The sequence below is a fragment of the Astyanax mexicanus genome, chromosome 8 (assembly GCF_023375975.1).
Source record: "Astyanax mexicanus isolate ESR-SI-001 chromosome 8, AstMex3_surface, whole genome shotgun sequence".
NCBI classification, from domain to species: Eukaryota; Metazoa; Chordata; class Actinopteri; order Characiformes; family Acestrorhamphidae; genus Astyanax; species Astyanax mexicanus.
The window spans coordinates 7491551-7514009 of NC_064415.1; the positions used below are offsets into that span (position 1 = coordinate 7491551).

The 22459-nt window shown below is 38.7% G+C and overlaps 1 protein-coding gene across 21 annotated transcripts in view; it reads right to left on the reverse strand.

Moving 5' to 3' along the window:
* Positions 1 to 22459, reverse strand: part of LOC111188288 (macrophage mannose receptor 1-like) — a 111410-nt gene that overhangs the window by 37742 nt on the left and 51209 nt on the right. For 12 of the 21 annotated variants that reach the window (XM_049482878.1, XM_049482876.1, XM_049482879.1 and 9 more), the window contains one exon: positions 10874 to 12215. The exons of 8 other annotated variants lie outside the window; for them this stretch is intronic. In XM_049482878.1, the coding sequence (XP_049338835.1) occupies positions 12184 to 12215 (32 nt within the window). In that variant the 3' untranslated portion in view covers positions 10874 to 12183. Of the gene's footprint in view, positions 1 to 10873; positions 12216 to 18729; positions 18769 to 22459 lie in introns of those variants that run through there. One more of the 21 variants, XR_007440446.1, reaches the window with a different exon arrangement.

Sequence of the window (22459 nt, forward strand, 5' to 3'; positions counted from 1 at the left end):
AAGTGTCATCCAGATTGGGCAACATTCAGCCTGCCAAAATGTCTGCTGAATGCTGATTGGCTGATGGTGTTCAGCCATGTTGATTGATTAAGTTGCCCTTTGAAGACCCTTTAGAGGCTGTAGGATATATTCTGCATGCAAATTTTCAGCTTGCTAGGTTGCAATGTTGCTGAGAAATAGTGTTCCAAATTTAACTGTTGAAGTGAATGGGGCATATATCCAGAAGGACTAATTTGCATATGGCGGCCATATTTTTGACAAATTCCAACATTTTTTTGATGAATATTGAAGGACATGCTCTCACGAGTATTTTGACACCAAACATGTCAGTATTGGTCAAAATACCTAGGACTAGTTCGCAAAAGTATGTTTTGCATATTATGCAAATTAGCAAAAAATCTATCCAGGCGGAAGTTCATGGTCCAAATTGGAAAGTTGTAGGTATTGACCCAAGGAATCCATCAAAAAAAGAATTTTGAATGTAGGTCTTATGGTTTTTGAGTTATTGAGAAAATTGTGAAAAATGAATTTCCTTGTTTATAGCGCCACCACTTGACCAATCGGTGCTATTTTTGTTGTCCACCGAGATGCACTGATCCTACATCTACCTACCAAGTTTCATGTCTCTAGGCCTTATGGCCTAGGCTGCAGATATGCTTTTTCAGGAGAAAAAGAATAATGAAAAGTAATGAAAGCGAATATAATTGCTAATATAGCCGCAAGCGGCAATCATCGGGTTCAAGCACCAACTGGCACAATGGTGCATACTAGAGAACTGAATGGTGATGTGTAAAAAGGGCTAATATGATTGGAGATGCCCTGTCACATTTAGAGATTATTAAAAATTTTTCACCTGTTATTAATGTTGAGCAGAAGCCTTTCAACGTGATCAGTGCTTAAATTGTAAATTGTAATTGTAATGTCAATCTAGTGAAGTTTGTAGGATATTCATCAAGTGAGTTAGATCTAGTCAAAATGTGTCTACATGTTATTGGTATTGATCAGGTGGTTTCAACCAGAATGTTTACAAAGTGGTGTTCAGATTGACCTTTTGACCTTTGCAAAACAAGCTGAAATGTTTTACCAAACAAGTTTACATTAACACAAATGAGTTCATTGTCTGACATGACATGTAATTACAAAGTTATTCTAAATCTAGTTCTGAATTAAATGGCGCTTCATCAAACAGCAACTGGCACAATGGTGCCTACTAGAGCATAGGATGGTGATGTGTAAGAAGGTGTAACACAATTGGAGACACTCTGTCACATTGAGAAATTATCAAAAGTCTTTCACCTGTTATTAATGTTGAGAAGAGGCACAAAGGAGTGCATGTTCTGATATGACATGTAATTACAAATATATTCTAAATCTAGTTCTGTATTAAATGGCGCTTCATCAGAGTGATATTGTACAGAGGTCTTTGACATTGTGAGATTACAGCAAATACTGCAGAGTTACAGCAATTTAGGTTGAAAATTTCAAGGACGCTCAGACTGCTTGATGCCTGGACACTATTGTATGTGAAATTTTCACAAATGTTTTTATTGAATCTTAACCTAGAGACTCTACAGTGTGCAACAAGTCTGAAATGGCGGTGATAGGCCAAATATCCAGAGACTAGTATCAATATTGCTATTTTCAAACAATTAGCAGTTCTGAATAAACAAAGCACTTTTTAAACATAGTTGTATTGACAAATTTGTCAGAGCCACTGTACTAAATATGGCACAAACATTTAGATGTCAAAATAGTATAGTATGATTGACATGTATTCGATTTGTTGGAACAGCGCCCCCCAGTGGTCGGATTGTTTCAGCAATTTGCAGGTCACTACAGCGTCTCCACCTGAACATAACTGCCAAGTGTCATCCAGATTGGGCAACATTCAGCCTGCCAAAATGTCTGCTGAATGCTGATTGGCTGATGGTGTTCAGCCATGTTGATTGATTAAGTTGCCCTTTGAACATCCTTTAGAGGCTGTATGACAGATTCTGCATGCAAAGTTTCAGCTTGCTAGGTTGCACGGTTGCTGAGAAACAGTGTTCCAAATTTAACAATTGAAGTGAATGGGGCATATATCCGGAAGGACTAATTTGCATATGGTGGCCATATTGTTTACAAATTTCAACTTTTTCTTAATGAATATTGAAGGCCATGCTCTCACGAGTGTTTTGATACCAAACATGCCAGGATTGATCAAAATTCCTAGGACTAGTTCGCAAAAGTATGTTTTGCATATTATGCAAATTAGCAAAAAATCTATATAGACGGAAGTGCATGGTCCAAATTGGAAAGTTGTAGGTATTGACCCAAGGAATCCATCAAACAAAGAATTTTGAATGTAGGTCTTATGGTTTTTGAGTTATTGAGAAAATTGTGAAAAATGAATTTCCTTGTTTATAGCGCCACCACTTGACCAATCGGTGCCATTTTTGTTGTCCACCGAGATGCACTGATCCTACATCTACCTACCAAGTTTCATTTCTCTATGACTTACGGTTTAGGCTGCACAACTGTTTTTACAGGAGAAAAAGAATAATAATAATAATAAGAAAAATCTTAGCAAAAACAATAGGGTTCTACGCACCTTCGGTGCTTGAACCCTAATTATGAGATCATATTTTCAGTAAACAAATGTTGATTAAATATTTCACAACTTCAGTGTTTTCAGGATGCTTTTTCAACTTATTTTTTATGTTGTTTACCTGCAATGATGTTATAACTACTGCACACTTTATGTACATGAGACTATAATCAGACGCTTGCTTTGCAATCAGGCAATAAAGTCACAGACTTTAGGGTGGTTTCACACCTGAAAGTCCGGACCGTGGTCCAAACCAAGGTTCATGTGTTGCTACATTGTATATATTTGGTCAGTTTATTTTTGTTTCCACACTGCAGTTTAGGGAGCGCACCAAAGAGCTTTGTGTGATACTCCTACATCCTTCCATCATCACTTACGTATCGATGCGGTTTCCTTAACTTGACGCTGATTGGTTTCAGAAGGACATGCGTCTGACGTTGGCGTGTTGATAATTCAGCGGGGGGTTCATTCGGTGGAAAGCCTTTCCAGGATCAGGATAACTGAATGAACAGATTCATTTCGTCTCCATAGTAGTGCTGCTGCTATTGTGTTTTTTTTTATAACAGCAGCAGCAACAACTTCAGGCACAGTACTCTAGATTAGTTCAAATTCCCCAAACGAACGTGCTTCTCTGGAAGCAGCTGTATCCCCGCCTCATTTTTCCTGCTTTTCCGGTTATTTTGAGAGGGTACTGACTGCAGCCTGCAGGAAGGTGGAGTTGGACGTCCAGTGCGTGCAGCTCCGCCCACTTTGTTAGCGTCATGCCATCCAGTCCCGCCCACTTTGTTATCATCATGTCTTATGATAGCTCCGCCTCTGAACGAAAGTAAACAGTGTACAGGGCAGTTAGTGGATTTTAAATATAATGTGCCGCATCGTCCGGCTTAAATACTGTTTATACACTACAAGCTTTTGAGACTGACGAGGTGAGGCGTGGACAAAGTGGGCGGGACTGGACGCGCTGGACGTCTAACTCCGCCTTCCTGCAGGCTGCAGTCAGTAGTAGTTGGTTATTTTTCTTCTTCTGCTGCCGTTGTTGAGGAACGCCTGCTCAGCTTCCTGTAATTGGTCCGAAAGTTCGAACCATCCAGAAAAGCGCTTTTACACTGCAGGAGAACCGGACCATAGTTCAGAAGATCCGGGACGAGACCACCTCTCTTGGTTGGACCAAAATCTGGTCCTTTGGTCCGGACCGTGGTTCGCGGCCCCTTTCACACCTACTACTTTGGTTCGGACCAAACTGAAAAGTCCGAAAGTCCAGACCAAACGAGGCAGGTGTGAAAGCACCCTAAGACTTAAGCATCATGTAAAATCCAAACTTCATGTCATGACTTATTTAAATCCATGAAAATCTTAAATCCTGCACATAACAACTGAAGGTACGCATAGAGCTCAGACAGAATGCATTATTATAAGTGGTGTCAATTGGTTAAAAAATGTATGGCAGTGGATACATAGCTATTTAGTCCAGACGGGACTTAAATTACTGGAGGACGAGCACATAGAAAAACACATACATGGAAGGAAATAAAATTACAGAGGACCCCCCCATAAAAGAGAAAATGACCCCAGAAACCCCTGAGAAACTAATTCTGTCCCGATAGGGCTTTAGATGGATATAGAGTTTGTATAAAAACGTATGTTTTAGTAATTTCTTCTTCTTTATTTGTTTTGTTATGTGTGTTCCATCTCTTAGTACTGTTCAAATGAAGCCATATGATGAATGAATCTCCATATGATTGAACATGTTCAAAAGGACAAAGATTTCCAAGAGTTTTTCACATGTATATTTTCTAGAAGCACTTTACAATAACAGACACATATAAAAGTATAAAGAGTAATAGACATTGTTACATGGTTAAATTATGTCTACTAAATGTGTACTGAAATAACATTACGTTTTAATGCTTAAGACATTTTAATTATAATGAATTGAGAAATTAGTTAAAACATGTTGTAATGATCTATAATGTCTTAACTAGTGTTAATTAATAATTAGTTTCGACTTTCTGTCATAAGAACTGTCTATATTTATATTCATATATAATAAAAGCTGTATCTTACCTGTTGCAGTGTGTACAGGTGCTCTGCTCATCTGGGTGTGTATTCTGCAGTGTGTATTGTGTTGCAACTGAAGAGGAAACTAAAGACAACCCACACTTTCTTTGTTTATGTTCGTGATGATCATTTGCATTAAAAAACAACATACAAATTCATACAGCAAGAAAGCACATCATTTCAATATGACCTTTATTCATTGTACAGTAATACAATATATGCGTGAGTAATATGTAATATGCATATGCATAGTCCAATAATAATAATAATAATAATAATAATAATAATAATAATAATAATAATAATAATAATAATAATAATAATAAGTAATATGCGTGAGTCCAAAAACTTTGGGATAGTGTGTAAAATGTAAACAAATCTACATAAAACAAAGAAAGAAATGATCTCATAAACCCATTTTTTAACTACCAATACAACATAAAACATACAGCGAGGAAAATAATTGTATGGAATGCACCACTTCATTGATATTAAATACGCCTTGAAATGTGCAAAAGACATGTAATAATTCTCTTAATGAATCATTGGTGATGTGTTTTGGGTGTAACATGAAATAAACCAATCAGAGTGTCACTTGCTCATCATTCCCTTTAAAAGACAGGTGCCCTCTGACTTTTGGCGGATTGGCGGATACAATCTTTTAACTGAGGAAAATGACAAAAAAAGTAACACACAGTGATTATGATATGTAAATTTAATCTGATTACTGGACTGGAAATAGTAACGTGTTATTACGTAATTATGTAACGTTACTCGTAACTGAAAAAATGGTAAAAGATTACCTGAACACTCCCATCTTCCAGACCACCACACCCATTAGTGTAGATATATTCAGAAGCACTGTAGCTATTTAAGCAATGAAGGCGTGGAAATAGACTGTTAGCGGGGTGTAAGATAGCAATGAGCATCCCGAGGCACCTTAATCAGAGTGTAAAATAGGGCCTTCACTCATATAGAACTTCTTGGCAGCAAGATAAATGTGGCCAAAAAAATGATGTAAAATAAAGGTACTAATAGAAAAAAACAGCTGAAATAAGACGCATTTATAACTAACTCATATGACTGGATATAAAAAGAGCTTTTTAGAGAGGAAGAGTCTCTCAGAAACAAAGATGAGCGGGATGATTCCAGGTGTGTGGGTGTCTCCTGTCATGTGTGAGTGATGACAAAAGAGACTGATACAACTTCCGTTGCCGACACGGGCGAGTGGCTGCCTGTTCCAGTAGCTCCGTCTCCTTGTGTGTTTTTCTGAGTTTTTTCATGTTTATTTATCGTCTCTGTGCTACTACATACGTCTAGTGTGCATCTAATTTATATCCTAAGGATATTTTTAGCTTAAATATGCGAGGCAGCGAGGAATACCGTGTTTATTCCCGTGAAGAACTGCTGGCCCTCCAACCTGTGGGACGTGGGGGCATTGTCCACACAATACCGAGGAGGAGGAACTGAGGAGGAAATACAGAGTCTGCAGGGCTGGAGCTAAGCTAAAGGCTAAGCTAAAGGCTAAGAAGACGGAGAAGCGCTGGAGGTACAAACCCTCAGTTCCATCGTTGGTTATGGGGAATGTCAACTCACTGACCAACAAAACCAACAAGCTAGCGTGTCTGGTGAAGAATCAGAAGCTCTACAGGGAGTGTAGCGTGCTGTGTTTCACCGAGACCTGGCTCACCCCCGACACGCCGGATGCTAACGTGGAGCTACCTGGCTTCTCTACAGTGAGGGTGGACAGGGACCCAGCGCTATGCAGCAAGTGGAAAGGTGGGGGGGATCACGCTTTTCATTAACATCAGATGGTGCAACCCTGGACATGTGAACGTGAAGGAGGTGATCTGCTGTCGGGATATTGAACTGTTAGCGGTGAGTCTCCAACCGTATTACATGCCGCGGGAGCTCTCTCATGCGATCCTCGTCTGTGTTTACATTCAGCCGAGAGTGGACGTGCAGGCGCCGTGTGAGGTCATTCACTCCACCGTCGCAGCGCTGCAGACACAGCACCCTGACGCCTTCTACGTGATTACTGGTGATTTTAATCACATAACACTGGACTCTACCCTGCCTGCCTTTTTCCAGTTTGTGGACTGTCGCACCAGGAAAAACAGTACCATAGACCTGCTATATGCTAATGTGAGGGACGCAGACAGGGCTATTCCACTACCACCGCTGGAGAAATCAGATCACAACCTGGCCTTCCTACAGCCTCAGTACAAACCACTGGTACTGAGGCAACCCACTACCACACGCGTATTCAGAGTCTGGTCTCCAGACGCAGAAGAAGCCCTCAGGGACTGCTATGGCACCACTGACTGGAGTGTGCTGCTGCACCCACATGGTGAGGACATTCAGGGGGTGACTCACTGTGTTACAGACTACTTGAATTTCTGTATGGATGTTGCTGTTCCCACAAAGACTGTACGCTGCTTTCCAAACAACAAACCCTGAATTCCCAGCACCGTCAAGGACCTCTTCAACCAAAAGAAGAGGGCCTTCAAAGATGGAAACTTGGTGAAGCTGAAGCGCGTACAGGGGGAACTCAAGGTACATATTAAAGAGGCCAAGGAGTCTTACAGGAAAAAGGTGGAAAGAAAGCTGCAAGATAACAACATGAAGGAAGTCTGGGGTGCGATGAAAACCATCACTGGGTCCAAGAACAACAGCGGCAACCCTTTTACAACAGGTTTGACTGTCCTGCTCCTGCCCCCTCCTCCTACCCTCCTGCAGCTTCAACATCATCACCATCATCTCCATCTCCATCATCACCATCTCCATGACCTTCAACTCCAACTCCACCATCTTCATCATCACCACCATTACCCTCACTTCCATCTTTATCACCACCACCACCCTCTCCTCCATCATCATCTTCATAACCATCACCCTTACCTCCACCATCTTCATCATCACCACCATCACCCTCACCCCCACCATCTTCATCATCATCACCACCACCATCAACACTATCAGCTGGCAGACGAATCAGCTCCTCCAGTCCACCAACATTTACTGCAGACCAAGTCAGGAGACAGCTGAGGAGACTGTGTGACAGCTGGCCCGGACAGTGTGCCCCAGAATGCTCAAGGCATGTGCTGTCCAACTGGGTGAGCCCCTCCAACATGTGTTTAAGCTGAGTCTGCGTCTAGGGTGGGTTCCTGCCACGTGGAAGACAACCTGCCTCGTTCCAGTTCCCAAGAAGGCACACCCGAAAGAGCTGAATGACTACAGGCCGGTTGCTTTGACATCTCACGTGATGAAGACCATGGAGCGACTGCTGCTGGACCACCTCAGACCTCAGGTCCACCATGCTGAGGACCCACTGCAGTTTGCGTACCGGGGAAAGGTGGGAGTGGAAGATGCCATCCTCTATCTTCTGCACAGAGCTCACTCTCATCTGGACAAGGGGGGAGGTGCTGTGAGGGTCATGTTCTTTGACTTCTCCAGTGCCTTCAACACCATCCAGCCCCTACTGCTGAGAGACAAGCTGATGAAGATGGAGGTGGACATGCACTTGGTCACCTGGATCACTGACTACCTTACTGGGAGACCACAACATGTCAGGATCAGGGACTGCTCCTCTGATACAGTGATCAGCAGCACAGGAGCACCACAGGGGACTGTTCTCTCTCCAGTCCTGTTCACACTGTACACATCAGACTTCAAATACCACTTGGAATCATGACACATGCAGAAGTTCTCTCACGTGGTGCAAAACGAACCATCTGCAGCTGAACATCTCCAAAACAAAGGAGATGTGCATAGACTTCAGGAGGTCCAGGCCCTCTGCTCAGCAATCAATCTCCATCGAGGGGGTTGATGTGGAGGTGGTCAAATCCTACAGATACCTTGGCGTGCACCTGGACGATAGGCTGGACTGTTCAGTGAACACTGACTCCCTCTACAGGAAGGTCCAGAGCAGACTGTACTTCCTCAGAAGGCTCAGGTCTTTCAACATCTGCCAGAAACTCCTGCTGATGTTCTACCAGTCTGTGGTAGCCAGCGTCCTCTTTTACGCTGTAGTGTGTTGGAGAGGCAGCATCAGTAAGAGGGACGCTGGACGACTGGACAGGCTGGGAGGAAAGCTGGTTCTGTGCTGGGATTAGAGCTGGAGTCCTTAACACCACTGGGGTAGAGGAGAGCCCTCAGCAAGCTGCTGAACATCATGGACAATGTTTACCACCCTCTGCACCCAGAGCACCATCACCAGGCAGAGGAGCTCATTCAGCGACAGACTGCTGCCCCAATCCTGCTCCACAGACAGACTCAGAAAGTCTTTTGTCCCTCAGGCCATAAGACTGTTCAACTCCTCTCAGCACAGCAAACTAAAGACTCTGTGACACTTTTTCACTCTGGCCACTCTGGTCACTACATGAACACACCCCTCATCTCAGCAGACACACTCTCAGAGGTGCCCTTTTACATTACATTATTTTGCACTAGTAGTTTTTGCACAAGCTTGCACTGCAAATGTAAATTATTATATAACTGTGTATTTGCACTTTTTGTATGGCTGGCATCATATACCCTCATTTTATGCACATCAACTGGTGTTCAACTGCACTGTTCATCTCCATTACACACTACTGACTGTACTTTATATATTTTGTACTTTGTACTGACTCTACTTTATATATTTTATTGTATTTGTATTTTTTGTATTTGTTTACAAATACAAATTGTTATACACATTTTTTAGTATTTTCCTTTTATATGTTTTGTTTTATCTTATCCTTCCTAGTTACTTTTGTGTACTGTGTATACCCGCTGCTAGATCTCCAAAATTTCCCCTCTGGGATCAATAAAGTCTATCTATCTATCTATCTATCTGATCTCAGTACAGCTCTACCCCTGTTCTCTATTTCTGTGTTGATGCTTATTTACAGGAAGTTGCCGTCGGCAATGCAAATAAACAGATTAGCATTTGTTCATGTTTTAAAAAAGACAAGGATCTATTTTCCTTCATCTGTTTCCTCAATAGGCTGTGACATAACCGATTAGAATCACCTTTATCAGTTAGCTTATCTTTCTTAACTGTTATTACAGTGTTTACAGTAAATATCTAAATGTTTAAAGACACTCCTTTCTAATTTATGCTATAATCAGCTACTTCAAGTTACACGAATTATTAATACAAATAAGCAAACACACACAGCTTGTCTACGCTAGTGAAAAAAGTAGATTAAAGTATACTAAGCATTATTATGCTGTAGTGCAGTAAAGTGTTCTTGTAGCCACATTATTATTAAAATGTATATTTGAAGAGCGCTAAAATGGAACACTTATTTTGGCACTTATTTTACTTTAATTGTGTAACAATAGTACAAAAGTCTTACTTAAATTGTGCTTAACTGTACTAAAATGGAACTTTTAAAATATATATTTTATATATATTTTTTAAACATATTACTTTATGTATGTAACCCTAAATTTTAAATATGCTTACGGTAAAATTATAATATATTTAACGAGTTTTACAACTGTATCACTATTATACACTGAGTATATTAGAAGTGTACTAAGAACTAATATTAAATATATGTGATCTATTTACATTAGAGTACAAATATGCTTTTTGTTGCTGTCTTTTGTAAGAAGTAAAATAAATATATTAATATACTCTACTACAATTTTTAGCATGTTACAAAATTACTTTGTATTTTATAAATGTAGTAATTTAATTTACTTCCTATAAAGTTACACGATATATTACACTTAAAGTGAACTACTGTAACAGCTGTTTTTAACACACTTTGCTAAAAATGTACAAAAGTATATGTGGAAATACGTATTTTAGAAGTATATTGAATTACATTAAACTAAACGTGTACTTCATAGTAGTCTATTTATTTAAAATACACTATATTGTACTTTTTAAAAAGTATGATCAAAGTTTCAAACATAATTTTAATTAACTTTTAATATATTTTAAGTGAGTACATAAATCTGTTAGTATATTAACAGCATACTTAGACATTTCTCAATATGTTTTAGGTACAATTAAGTATATATTTGTTTCACCAGGGTAGTGTTGATAGAGAAGTACTGCTAGTAGAATAAGACTCTTTTTAAGAAAACCTATTAGCACCAAGCCTAATGTCTAACATCAGGCGTGGGCTGATGACTGAATACCCACATAAATTCACACATTAATACAATAATCTCTATTTATTCAGCACATACAGAATTGCATACAGATTACAATGTTGGAAATGTGAAAATACAATGGTCTTAAAGGTCTCATTTCATCGTTTTAATTCATTTTTACCTAGTTGTCTAGTTGTGGTCTCTAGTATGAATGAATGCCATGTGAGACGTTTTGTTTTTGTGCTCTGGTGTTTCTATTTAGTCCTGCTTTAGATCACTGAATAAGAGGTCTCTGGAGAAAGACAGGATTTGGGCTCTTGTTCATGTATATTCATACATGCAAGTACATCACTTCTGATTGGCTAACAGCACTGCAGCAGAGAACGCCTACCTGCTGCCTCCTCCCACAGTTAATTTTACAGCTCTGAAACTCAAAGGACAAAATGTTTTCAGAGATACAGCCTTTTTTATAATGATACAGCACTGAGTGTTAGGGTAAAGTTAACCCTTAAACTTCACTTCAGACTTTCACGTCAGACTTGAGCGTCCCCCATGGCTGAGAAACGCTATTAAAGCTGTTTCTTTTAGCAAAACAAACGCTACTAAACTCTAAACTCTTACCTCAGACTTGGTGATTCACCATGTTGAAGCCCCAGAGTCGCTCTATATTCGAAAATCCGAAGCGAATGGCCTCCGCTTTGGACGGTGTTCTGTCAAGTTGCTGCCTTGTCAAACCGCGCTTCTCTAGTGTATATTTAGGGTCTCGGTAAAACACAGAATCAACCGGAGATCCGATTTAAACCTACAGTTACTTACACAAGATAGCTAACGCTAACTATCTCTGTGAACCGAAGCTGTAAGCTCCGTATTTCTGAGGCTTTTCTTTTACTAGCTACTGCAGACAGTAGAGGCTGAGAAACAGTTTCATGTGCAGCATCATATACAACTCAGAGAGACCTACAGTATTTCACAAAGGACAAAAAAGTGAAAAAAAAAGTGGATTTTAGCAGAAGGACACCTTTAATAAAATGAAAGGAATAACTTCAGGAAAAAGATCCCAGACAGTGTCTGTTGCAGACAGCAAAAAGTATAAAATATAGGGAGTTAAACAATGTTGTGTATTATATATTTGTATTTGTTTTAAAATAAATGCTTTTTGAGAAATACATTTCTGATCAGTTTAAAAAGTTATTGTTGCATGATGAGTGCCCCTGCACCTGCATCGTCAAGATAGCAATGAACATCTGACTGATAATATTGTTGTTTTCAGTTGTTAAATTGAGCAAGAGGCTGAATTTGGCTTCTTTTTCACCGATTTGACCCCAATTTAACTCCATAGTCTCAGCCTAATGTTTAAAAAATGCAAAAGCATGATGGGAAAGAGAATGAAAAGAAATGAAAGTCTACACTACTGTGCAGTACAGGAAGTAGATCTTAGGATATTAATGACGTGCCTGAATCTTCACCCACAGATCTAAAAAAAACAAAAAACAAAACAGAAAATCAGGATTAATAACTGGTTCAGTGTGTGAACACAAATTCAGAATAAAGAACAGAACAGAAGTTCTGGTCTCACCATCAGATTCAGTGCAGATGAAGTTGAGGGTCTGGGTCTCCAGCAGACTGATCCACTGCTTACTTCCAGACTGAACCGCTCCTGATCTTTCTCCATTCCTGCAGTCCTCCACTCCCGTCCCGTTCCCTGGAGCCCAGTTCTGGTAGCAGATAGTCGACCCGCTCACCCAGAACCAGAACCCCTGAGCACAGGTGTGACGCAGACCCACCCACACATTATCAGTGGAGGCGTTTCTAGCTACAGTCTTCACCCAGCGCTGAATTCCCTCAGTGTGAACAGAGACCAGGTCCACATGATTCTCTCTGCAGTATCTCAGAGCTTCCCACCACGTCTTCTTCTCTTTAATCAGGATCAGAGCAGATACTTGCTCTGAAACAGAACAGAGTTATCCCTTTCATACTGTAGGTACAAGTGTCTCAATGGATTTACCCAACGGTGTCTTGCTCTGTGTGTTAAATATAGCTTAAATCCTGAAGTCTGGGTCTTGGCACTGGATCAAATAAACTCTTAAAATGGGTCAACTAAGAATAAAGCGAGACCAATCAGGATGCTCTAAAAATGATTTTTCAGGAATTAGACAGCACATATTTAAATACAAGATACTCCCTAAACTTCCGTGAGAGGTGGGATCTCTGCAACATCCCCAACAGGACAGCCCAGCCCCGTCTAGCCAATAGGCAGATTCCTTAGTCTTTAAGTTAGGGGTGTCCAAACTACGGCCCGCGGGCCATTTGCGCGAGGTATTTTAGAAATAGAATGAAAGTTGGCCCGCTGTTAAGGAGGTTTTTATAATGTGAGATTCAAAGTTTGAACGCTAGGTGTCAGAAACGGACCAAAGAGTCTAAAAGCGGAGAGGGTGCGCATTTCTAGCGCTGAAAAACGAGGCAAAGAGTCTAAAGGCGGAGAGGGTGCGCAGTTGTAGTGCAGAAAAACGGGCCAAAGAGTCTAAAAGCGGAGAGGGTGCGCATTTCAAGCGCAAAAAATGGGCCAAAGAGTCTAAAATCGGAGAGGGTGCGCATTTCTAGCGCTAAAAATGGGCCAAAGAGTCTAAAAGCGGAGAGAGTGTTCAGCTGTAGCGCAGAAATAAGGGCAAAAGCGTCTAAAAGTTGCCATAATTAAGGAATTTAATATTAAGAGACAGCATGAAATTAAACATCAATTTGAAAAATCTTAGTTTACACAACACTGTCAACAATAGATAAAGATAGTAAGTCAAGTAAAATGGTGTGTAAATGTAATCAGGAAAATTAATTATTTAAAATGGTATATTTCATTATTTGTTTTATTACAGAATCTGTGGCCCGTGAATTCAAATATATTTCTCCTTCTGGCCCCCAACAAAAAAAGTTTGGACACCTCTGCTTTAAGCCCTCCCACCCAATGTGGCCCTAAGTATGGTTAAATAATCATGCAAAAAAAAAAAAAAACGGTCCCAATTTGGTTCATAAGTATTCGATGCTGAGCCATGTTGTACATGGAAAAGCCAACAGAACAGATATGATCCATGCTCAGAACTGTTCAGTACTGTAGTGGAAAAGCAGCTGTTGATTTCCCATAAACACAAATGTAATTGATTTAAACACACGAGGAACATTACCAGGGGCGTCGCCTGGCCTGGGCTTCCGGGGCTTTAGCCCCGAATAATTTTCCAGTAGCCCTCAATCATATCTATTAGCTCAGCTGTATTATTAATAAGGAGACTGTTGATGAGCGCTGTGTAAATGGGAAATCTCTTAACGCTAATCACGGAGCAAGTTCAAGAAACAGCCAATCAGCTTGCTGGTTTTGCAGAGCGCGGTGGGCTAGTAGGGAAGCAACCCCCTCCCAGCCTTGATGGGGGTATATATAATATAATATATATATACAGTGTGTGAGTTCCAGTTTCGAGTCAATCAAATCTTTAAAAAGGTAAATGTAGTATAGTGGTTGTCACGCGCTTATCTTTAAACACTGTGTACAGCTGTTGTTCATACCTTGGTCCAGATGAATGAAGATGTTGAAGATGGAGGTAAGTAGGCCACAAGCAGGTAAGTAGCAGGCAGGCAGAAGGAAAGGGCAATGGCATGCAGGCAGGCAGGCAGGCAGCAGCAGGGAGAAGGGAGAGGGTATAGGCAGCCAAACAGGTGCTACACAGTGAAGCAATCTAAATTGTTTGTTATCCAACTAATGCAAAGTAAACCAAATGTAAAGACTCAACATAAACAAGTTTAAAGAATAAACTTAAGTAATTATTTTTCCAAGTTCAAAGGCTTCCAAATATTCAAGCTTAAAGTGGTTAAAGCGGTAAAAAACTATATCACTACAACCCTTTTCTTTGTCTAACTGAGACTGTCTACTAAGTGAGAGGCAGCCATCTTTACCTGGTCAGGTGACCAAAAACTGTGTCAAAATAAAAGTCCATGGCCTGAGGCCAGCAAACCAAAGTAAGTTAACCAAAATAAGAATTTAATCTAAGGAAACTAAAACTGGCTCCAACACACGAGGCGAAATCTTCTTTGGAGCACCGGGCCGAGGTCTGTTGATTGTCATGTTATACTCTTTAAACTTTCTGATAATTGCACCAATAGTTGTTACTTTCACATCCAACACCTTACTAATCTTTTTGTAGCCCATTCCAGCTTTGTGAAGGTCAACAATTCTGACTCTGAGGTCCTGTGACAGCTCTTTGGTTTCACCCATGTTGGAGACTTGAAATCTGTGTGATCTGTCTGATTCTGTGGACAGGTGTTTTTCACACAAGTGATTAGTGAGAACAGGTGGCTTCAGGTCAGGTAACAAGTTGATTGGGAGTGTCTAACTGGTCTGTAAAAGCCAGAACTGCTAATGAATACTAAGGGATCAAATACTTATTTCACTCCATGAAATACAAATCAATTAATATATATTCCTTAGATTTATTTTCTGGATTTTCTTTTTAATATTCTGTCTCTCCATGTAAGAATACATCTACCATTAAAAGTATAGAATGATCATGTCTTTATTAGTGGGCCAACGAAGGAAATCAGCAAGGGATCAAATACTTCTTGGACTCACTGTATATATATATATATATATATATATATATATATATATATATATATATATATATATATATATATATATATATATATATAATTAACAGGGCTGAGCTCCATATATGAAAGTGTCAGACTAAATACTTTATTAACACTTACATTAAAATTAGTAACACCATCAGTAACGCTGAGTATACACTATATGACAAGTATTGTATTTTTTTTTTATTTGGTCTTTGGTTCACCCATTCCTGGGACATGTGAGAGCCTGATTTAAACAAACTAAAACACTATGATCAGGTAAAAAAAATAACCCATAAAATTTGTTCCTCTCCATCACTAACACAATGAAACACAATGAAACACAATGAAAATCACATGAACAAATGAAAAAATTAAACTTCCTGAACTTCTGCAGCAACACCCTTTCAAAAGAGCTGTGAACATTTAAGAATTGTATTAAAGAACTGAAATACTGCGAAAATATCCTAAATATTAATGGTCCTATTTATCTAAATGGGCTCTCCTTACTAAGTAAATCCAATAAGCAATACTAACTTCTGCAAAATAAATTGTCGAAGATATTTACACATATTGTATGATAAGTCAATAAGGTAATTAACTCATATTACCTCATATTACTCACCTTCATAGCAGACAAATGAACTTTCTTTTCTACAGTGTGCATCACCCCATCTGTATCCATAATCCCTATATGAACCCACACAGTTATCACTCCCTTTATTGTTCGGTTTTCCAGTGTTCCAGTCTCTGTATGAGGAGTTACTCCCATCTGACCAGATCCAGCTCTAGAGACACGTTAATAACTGATCAATAAACTGATTAAAACACTACTATGTTGTTATACAAATATGTATTTATATATTCATGTATATATTCTTCATTCAGCATTTTTTGTTTTTACTTATATCTTATAAGGCAGGGGTGTCCAAACTACGGCCCGCGGGCCATTTGCGGCACGTTTCAGCTGTTAAGCAGGTTTTTATAATGTGAGATTAAAAGTTTAAAAGCTAGGTGTCAGAAACGGGGCAAAAGAGTCTAAAAGCGGAGAGGGTGCGCATTTCTAGTGCAGAAAAACAGAGTCTAAAAGTTGCCGTAATTAAGGAGTTTAATATTAAGAGACATCATGAAATGAAACATCAATTTGACAAATCTTAGTTTACACAACACTGTCAAAGATAAAGAGAGTAAGTCAAGTAAAATGGTGTGTAAATGAAATAATCAGGAAAAAGTATTATTTAAAGTGGTATATTTCATTATTTGTTTTATTACAGAGTGTGGCCCGTGACTTCAAATATATTTCTCCTTCTGGCCCCCAACAAAAAAAGTTTGGACACCCCTGTTATAAGGTATAGTTAATATTTAAAATCTAAGTTAGAATCTTCTATAGTTTTATATTCTATAGTCTTATATAGTCTTATTTATCTATCTATCTATCTATCTATCTATCTGTCTGTCTGTCTGTCTGTCTGTCTGTCAGTTTTGGGTTAGTTATTAACCTCATCTTGAAGCAGGTTCGTTACAGCCTTTTAGTGACATGATACTAAATACACAGCCTGTATGGGACTGTAAGGTATTTAGTCAAGGTTGTAATGTAAGAGTAATGATGTTAAAATTGCTGTTAAGTTATAAAACCCAGGAAAGTAATGTCCAATGCACTAAAGAAATGGACCAATGATTTAGTTTTCTAACGTAGCATACCACAGCAACCACCTAAAATACATTAGTAACACCATACAACCCATGTATCTTATGCCAGGTTCACATTACATAACTGTTTGAGTGGTCAAGTTATTATGCTGTAATCGTCCTTCAGTTGTTTTTTCACACTACATGACTGATCAGCAACACAGGGTCACACATTACATGATTTTTCACCGTGGGAAATAGCTGACTCACCTAGATGCTATTTAAGAACCTGTTTTGTCAGGAGAACTAAATTTACGGCAGAACTAGCAAAGCCATGCCAGATAATCTCTGGCAAGGAGAATACCCACTTAAAGTGAGTACAGAATGTATGAATTTATGTGAGGGTTTATACTGTAATTATTAGATCATATTTATACTGAAATATATACTTATGTCTTCAACACAGAACAATATAAAATGTTTTGTTACCGCAGACATTTTTAAGTTTTTTGGGTTTTAAAATCCATGCCTTATATTTTTTTGCTCTGACTGTATCAGTATCAGCATCAGCTCACGATAGCAGAAATTATAGTTTTTTTTACTGGGTAAAGCTAATGTTTTTCTGTGCTTTTTTTTGTAAAATACATTATTCTGTTTTCCAAAATTAAAGGAAAATGCAGATATGTAGTTAATTACTGTTTTTTTATATATACATTTTATTTCAAATTTCCAATTTAGCTAGGCCAATTGTCCCACCCATTCAGCTGCTAATCAGCTACCCATCCAGAGACAGCAAGGCCAATTGTACTCTCTCAGGGCTCCAGCTGCTGATGGCAAGCAGTATGACCAGGATTTGAACCAACGATCTCCCGAAAATAGTAACAGTGCTTTAAACTGCTGGACCACTCGGAGTCCCATATTAATTACGATTTTCTGATATAAAGTGGTCAGACTTTTAAAAACAGCTCTGGTTCTCTTTCTCTTTCTGCATGATCCCATTGGCTGTATGTAGCCACTGCTCTTGACTCCGAGTCACCAACTGGGTCAGATGTTTAGCAAATATTTGCTGGGCATCTGCAACTCACACCACACAACTGAGCAAATGCAGAAAATCCCCGATTCACATTCAAATCAAGGTTTTTGTCGGTGATCAACGAAAAACTGTCGGCGACTGAAAAACTTGGCTAAAATAATATGAGCCTGGCATGACCTGCTACCTGTCAAACACCTTGAAACACCATAGCAACCATTCAAATTGGCACAGCAAATACCTTAGCAAATATCAAGAAATACCATAGTAATTAGCATATCAAACATCTTGCAACCCCATAGCTACAACCTATGATATCGTAGCAACAGTCTATTAATACTATTAATAACCAATATAAGTAAATTTTTTTGAAAATTAACATTTTTAGCTAAATAAAAAATCTTTACAACTGCTTACTGCGCCGTTCTGTTCAGCATTCTGTCTCAGTCCGATCCAGAAGGGGCCTACTGTCATGTTGAGAGCAGCTTTTACAGCATCCATTTCCTCCTGGTTCTCAATGGTTGCCAGATCAGTGAATTCCTCTCTGCAGTATTTCTGAGCTTCAGTCCAGTTCATTTTGTCGTTCACCATGTAAAACTGAGGAGTTCCACAGAAGGAGAGAGTCCACAGAGCTGTAGGGGTTAAAATCTCTCATCAGCATGGCAGTACAGTAATGAAGCAGCAGAGAGTTTTACACATGATCATGAACTCCACTGACCTGAGAACAGCAGGAGACAATGCAGTGCTGACCTCATGACTGTGGAGAGAGAGAGAGATCAGAGAGAGAGAGGGAGAGAGAGAGAGATAGAGAGAGAGAGAGAGAGAGAGAGAGATCACACAATCTTTCACAAAATTTTATCCAACTCCCCCAATTTAGCTATGCCGATTACCCCATCCAGTAAGAACATAGCAGACGTATGTAGTCTAGTATGAAGATGATCCGTGCAGAGACTCAAGAGAACTCCAGATAAACTCCAGCCCAACTAAACTTTAACTTTAATATATTTACATTCTACTAAAATACATTCATTTACAATCAGCATATATGCAGCTGAAACAGGGAACAGCCTAGAACAAAATCCCAAATTATATTATCAACATTAACATTTTAATAATAGAACATTATAGTCATTATAGCTTTTAGTAAAATGTGTTTTGGGGAGGGGGGGGGGGGTAGTGCACTATAGGACTCTGTGGGCGTGGCCTAAGCTTTTGTTCTTAATGGCTTTTTTATTTTTTTATCCTTACATTACTTTTACTTTTATACTTTAAGTAGTTTTGAAAGCAGTACTTTTTAAACACTTTTACTTAAAGAGTAAAAAGCTTGAGTTGATTCTTCTTCAGCTTCTATAGAAGTATTTTATTAAACTCTAGAATCTATATCTATTTTGCATTGTAAAAGTCCTGGAAGGGATTTTTGGAGTGGATTAACATTTCAGACTATGAATGAGCGTCACACATGACTGGGTTTACTGTTTGTGCCACGGCTCAATGCAATGCAAATAAGCAACGATTTTTCTCAGATAGGGATGATGAATGTGACTTTTCTGTTTGGAATATTTCCTCACTCTCAATCGCTAAAAAAGGTGCAACTCATCATTCAAAGTGGATCAACAGCAGCAGATGACATGTCTCTCCAAACCATCACTGATCATCAGTACATTTTACATTTCATTTAAAGTAAATCAAGGGAGCAGAGTCTGGAGGAAGAGTGGAGAGACACACAGTCCAAACTGCTCGAGGTCTAGTGTGAAGTTTCCACCAATCAGTGATGGTTTAGAGGAGAGACATGTCATCTGCTGGTGTTGATCCACTGTGTTTTATTATCAAGTCAAAAGTCAGTGCTGTTGTGTTTTCCCACAAAATCTTACAGCACTTCATGCTTCCCTCTGCTACTGACAACTTTTATGGAAATGTGGATTTCATTTTCCAGCAGGACTTGGCACACTGCCCACGGTGCCGAAAGCACCAATTGCTCTTATGTAATATTCTAATGTTGCGAGACACTGATTTTTAGGGTTTTATTCCATAATCATCAACAATAAAAGAAATAAACACTTAAAATAGATCACTCTGTGTTTAATACATCTATATAATATATGAGTTTCACATTTTAAACTGAATTACTGAAATAAAGTAACATTTTAATGATATTCTGATTTTTTGAGATGCACCCATATATTATATTATAATTATGACTTTTTTTCACGTTAATTCATTTACATGTGTGTGTGTGTGTGTGTATGTTTCTGTCAAGCCCTCTAGCAAGATTGTGGGTGTGTGTATGGGTGGATATGAGGGTATGGGGAAATTCCAAAGGGCAATATTTCATGATATCTGTGTCTCATGCCTGTTTTTCAATTGTTAAAATAATAAAAAATAAAATAATTACCTTCTATTACCTTCACACTGTTAGTGGTTAGCACGTTTTTCATGTAATTATGAAAATTATATAAAAAATGTATCCATATTTTTTTTATTCTACTTGTGATAAAAGTAGGAAAATTCACTAAAACTTAAATCACTGTAAAAATATATTATCTGTCCCTTTTACATATTTATCAGTCTAAAAATTCTGCAGATTAACAGTCAGAAGTGTTTTTTAATATACATATAAAAATGAATCTTCTCTCAGTGTAGAATACCTGTACATTTACACTATTTCACTGTTCATGATAAAAATGAAGATGAATAATAAGAACAGAATGTAAAACATACAGAATATCCAGAAGTTTTCCTGGTGTTTTTACTTTTTTGATGTCTCTAACAGAATTAATACATTTTCCTTGTGTTTTTTCACTTTAATTATTTTGATGTCACTAGAAATAAAACATTTATTTAATAAATAATAACATTTCTGGTAATGTTTTACAATAAAAGTCACAATTAACTGTAAGTTAAAATAAAGGCAATGTCTCAACTAATGATCAATTGACACTAGTTTTAATTTTTTTAAACATTAATGCATTTTAATGCAGAAGCATATTGTAAATAATAATGAATGGAGACATTTAATATTTTTAAATAAGTTTAACTAATTAATTGAGGCATTCTGTCATAAGTACAGTTAATTAATTTACCCTTATTGTAAAGTGTCACCAAGTTTCATGAACTACGGAAATAGGAAAAAAAGATATAAAAGAATTTTTTTTTTTACCTGTTCCTGTGTGTACAGGTGATCTGGTAGTCTGGGTGTGTGTCCTGCAGTGTGTGTTGTGTGCAGCTGAACAGGGAAGAAACACAGTATGTTTGTACATAAAATGAAAATGTTGCTTAATGATTACCCTGTTAGTCTGTGTAGACTTCTGTGTTCTGTGGTTCTGTTTTACTGCTGATTTACATAATGTTCCGGAGGAAAACACAGGGTCATCTTCTTTATGACAATAACCAAACTGTCACAGTAAAGAACATGATGTTCTGGGAAAGTCCCATTATGTATGAGCTGTGATGTATAGAGCTTTATATTTCCCTGTTTAACTTCAGCAGGGGAAGAGCTTTCTATATATTTTTTCTCTATCTACAGGAGTTGGACAATGAAACTGAAACACCTGGTTTTAGAGCACAATAATTTATTGTGGGGACGGACAGTTCTGGTGGAAACAGGAGAGTTGAGTACATTGAATTCTGCGTGATTTGATCAGCCGTGGTTTTATGTTTTTTGGATACAATCCAGGTTATCATCCGAACATCCCTTTCAGACAGCTTCCTCTTACAGCATCCACAGTTAATCCTGTTGGATGTGGTTGGTCCTTCTTGGTGGTATGCTGACATTACCCTGGATACCGTGGCTCTTGATGCATCACAAATGTGTCCTGTTTTGAACTCTGGTATGTCACCCATAATGTTGTGTGCATTGCAATATTTTGAGCAGAACTGTGCTCTTACCCTGCTAATTGAACCTTCACACTCTGCTCTTACTGGTGCAATAATGTGCAATTAATGAAGATTGGACACCAGGCTGCTCTAATTTAGCCATGAAACCTCCCACACTAAAATGACAGGTGTTTCAGTTTCATTGTCCAACCCCTGTATATCTTATATATAAAGCCCCCCAACTCTGGAATATAACTTTGTTGTAAACTGAGGATCTGGTGCTGTTGTTCACTACAGCCCACTGCAGGCAATTACCATATTTTCGGACTATAAAATGCACAGATTTTAGAGCGCACTATCAATAAACGTGTATTTTCTGGTCTATTTTCATACATAAAACGCACCGCATTACAAGGCGCATTAAGCGACACTAGTAAGGATGCCTACATCGAAGTAAACAAGGGTGCCGCCATGTTGTTTCTCCAGCACTAAGGCTGGGTGCAGCAGTATTAGCATTAGCCGCTAACTGTAGCGCTAGCAGGATATAAATGCCGCCCAACAGCGCTAGACTGTGAAACCCTGAGTGTTTCGTTAACTAGCACAGTAGCTAGCACTGGGGTTATCAGCTAATGCTA